This window comes from Eimeria mitis, genomic scaffold (genome assembly GCF_000499745.2).
Source record: "Eimeria mitis Houghton genomic scaffold, Emh_scaff2440, whole genome shotgun sequence".
NCBI lineage: Eukaryota > Apicomplexa > Conoidasida > Eucoccidiorida > Eimeriidae > Eimeria > Eimeria mitis.
Window position 1 is genome coordinate 982 of NW_013570777.1, and position 2,166 is coordinate 3,147.

Consider the following 2,166-nt stretch of genomic DNA (forward strand, 5'->3'; position numbering starts at 1 on the left):
GGTACAATACAATACCCTGCATGCGTTGCAGCTCTGCTGCATCAGTTTCATCTCTGCTGCGAAACTTGCATGCAACTTTGCTGCTGCTGCTGCAGAGTTGCATGCACTTTTATCTCATCAGATGATAGAGATATTCTTCTTCCTCTTCCTCTGTGCATGTGGATCGTGGTTGTGCTGCAGGACGAGGTGGTCAGCCGCGTGTTGCTGCCTTCAGGGCACCATGCTGCAGTTGAATTGGAGGTGCTGCATGATACTGCAGAGGTAATGCCTTTTCTTCCTTATGTCTCTCAGCAGCAGCTGCTTGCTGTCATCGCTGCACCCCGCGCCTTCATCGATCGCACTGGCCTGGGGGTACGCCCAGTGCAGGAGGGTCGTTTCTTTCCTGAGTTTGACGGCCAGTATCTCTTAGGCGATTCCACTGTGAGTATTATATTTATGCTTTCAATATAATATTTTTTTATTTTTTATTTATTTATTATATAAATATATATTTCAATACTTGTGCATGTGTAGATGTGTAGTACCTTCATTTTCTGCTTCGTTTCTTTGCTGCGCTTCCTGCTGTTTCTCCGTTTATGCATGTGCTGCTTCTTCTCTTTTGTTGAGTTGCTGCTTTCCTTTATTCACTTGCTGCTGCTTCTCCCTTCGTTCCTTTTCTGCTTCTTTTTCCTTTATACACTTTTTCTGGCTCGTCCCCTTCATTCATCTTCTGCTTTCCCCGCCTTTTATGCATTTGTTGCTACTGCTGCCACCTCTATTAGTATCACCACTACTACATCTACTACACAACACGCTACTACTAGTGCTGTATATTTGTTTAGCTTCTTTGGATTGTTTCTTTTGTGCCGTTGCTCGACTTGAATTTGACTGTGCCAGACGTATTTTCTTACATGAATTAAAGCAATTAAAAACAGGAAAAACTGAAAAAACGTCGTTTTGCATGCATCTTTCTGCACATCATCTGTACTTGTGCAACAACTGTATGAACAGCTAGTGTTTTTTCTGTTGCTGCAATTGGCTGAAATGTTTTTTTTTTTTTTTTCTGTCTCCGTAGACCTCTGACGTTACGCTGCTGCTGCCAAGACGAAGAGGTTCAGGGCAACCAGTGGAATGCCGTGTCAGTGTACCGGCTCTAGGGGGGTACAGCCACGCGGTGCTCGAAGCTGAAGACCGTTGCTACACTTTGCGCCTCAGGAGCGAGAAGATGGATCCTTCTGAGACAGCAGGTGGGACCCACACCCACAAACACACACCAACTTGCATGCGTGCATGCATGTATGCATACATGCATGCGTGCATGCATGTATGCATGCATGCATTCTTCCCTGCATCGCTGCACAACTCCCAGCACAATTCGCTTCACAACCGCCACATATTACACGACGACGACTTTGTCCAACTACATTTTGTACTGCCTTCACTAGCTGAGGTTATACCCGTTTCTCTGGTGGTATAGTCAAGTAATAAGAGCACAGCAAAGAAGAATGGGGAGAAGAAGAAACCTAATTTCAAAAGATTTTAAAAAGGCGTTGCCTAGTGTGCGTTGTTGTTCCTCAGGGGCTATATGTCGAGTTGTTTCGCTCGTGCCAGAGTTCATTTTAACAAATGCATTGAATACTCCTCTCTTCTTCCGGCAGTACGGCACCCCAGGCCCTGCCTTTGAAGGTACGGCGCAGCCTGCAGTGTATCGACAGCTCCGCTCAGAATCCTCCCTCCTTTTTATGCCTTGTCGCTTGTTCTCTTTGCTGAAAAGAGGTAGCTAGGGAGACAGCCTTCGTCATACGGAGCCATGCAGCAACAGTCCCCAGTAGAGAAGTGTATGCTTTATTTCAAGTTCAACTGGCATCTTGCTTGGTTTCTCTCTGGTGTATCTGCTGTCTGCTGCATGCGCAGTTCACCCGGGTCAGAGCTACCCCGTCTACTGGGCGAACTCCGAGCTGCCTCAGGCCATTCAGTTCCGCCCCGGGGCTGGTGACGGCTACGCGTGGTCAGGAGCAGTCGTGGCCAGCGAGGAGACAGCCGGAAAAAGTTGGATTGCCCTCTACAACGGCATGCGAGACGCAGCACCAGGTACGCAGACGGCTTTCTTGCGGTGTTTCACATATATATATATATATATATATATATATATATATATATATATATATATATATATATATATATATA

The 2,166-nt window shown here is 46.2% G+C and overlaps 1 protein-coding gene across 1 annotated transcript in view; it reads left to right on the plus strand.

Moving 5' to 3' along the window:
- Nucleotides 1–2,166, plus strand: part of EMH_0053840 (uncharacterized protein) — a gene marked incomplete at both ends in the record, with an annotated part of 7,924 nt that overhangs the window by 586 nt on the left and 5,172 nt on the right. Inside the window, 4 exons of the mRNA XM_013497047.1 lie at nt 181–420; nt 1,055–1,226; nt 1,558–1,665; nt 1,894–2,070. Of these exons, the coding sequence (XP_013352501.1) occupies nt 181–420; nt 1,055–1,226; nt 1,558–1,665; nt 1,894–2,070 (697 nt within the window). The remainder of the gene's footprint in view (nt 1–180; nt 421–1,054; nt 1,227–1,557; nt 1,666–1,893; nt 2,071–2,166) is intronic.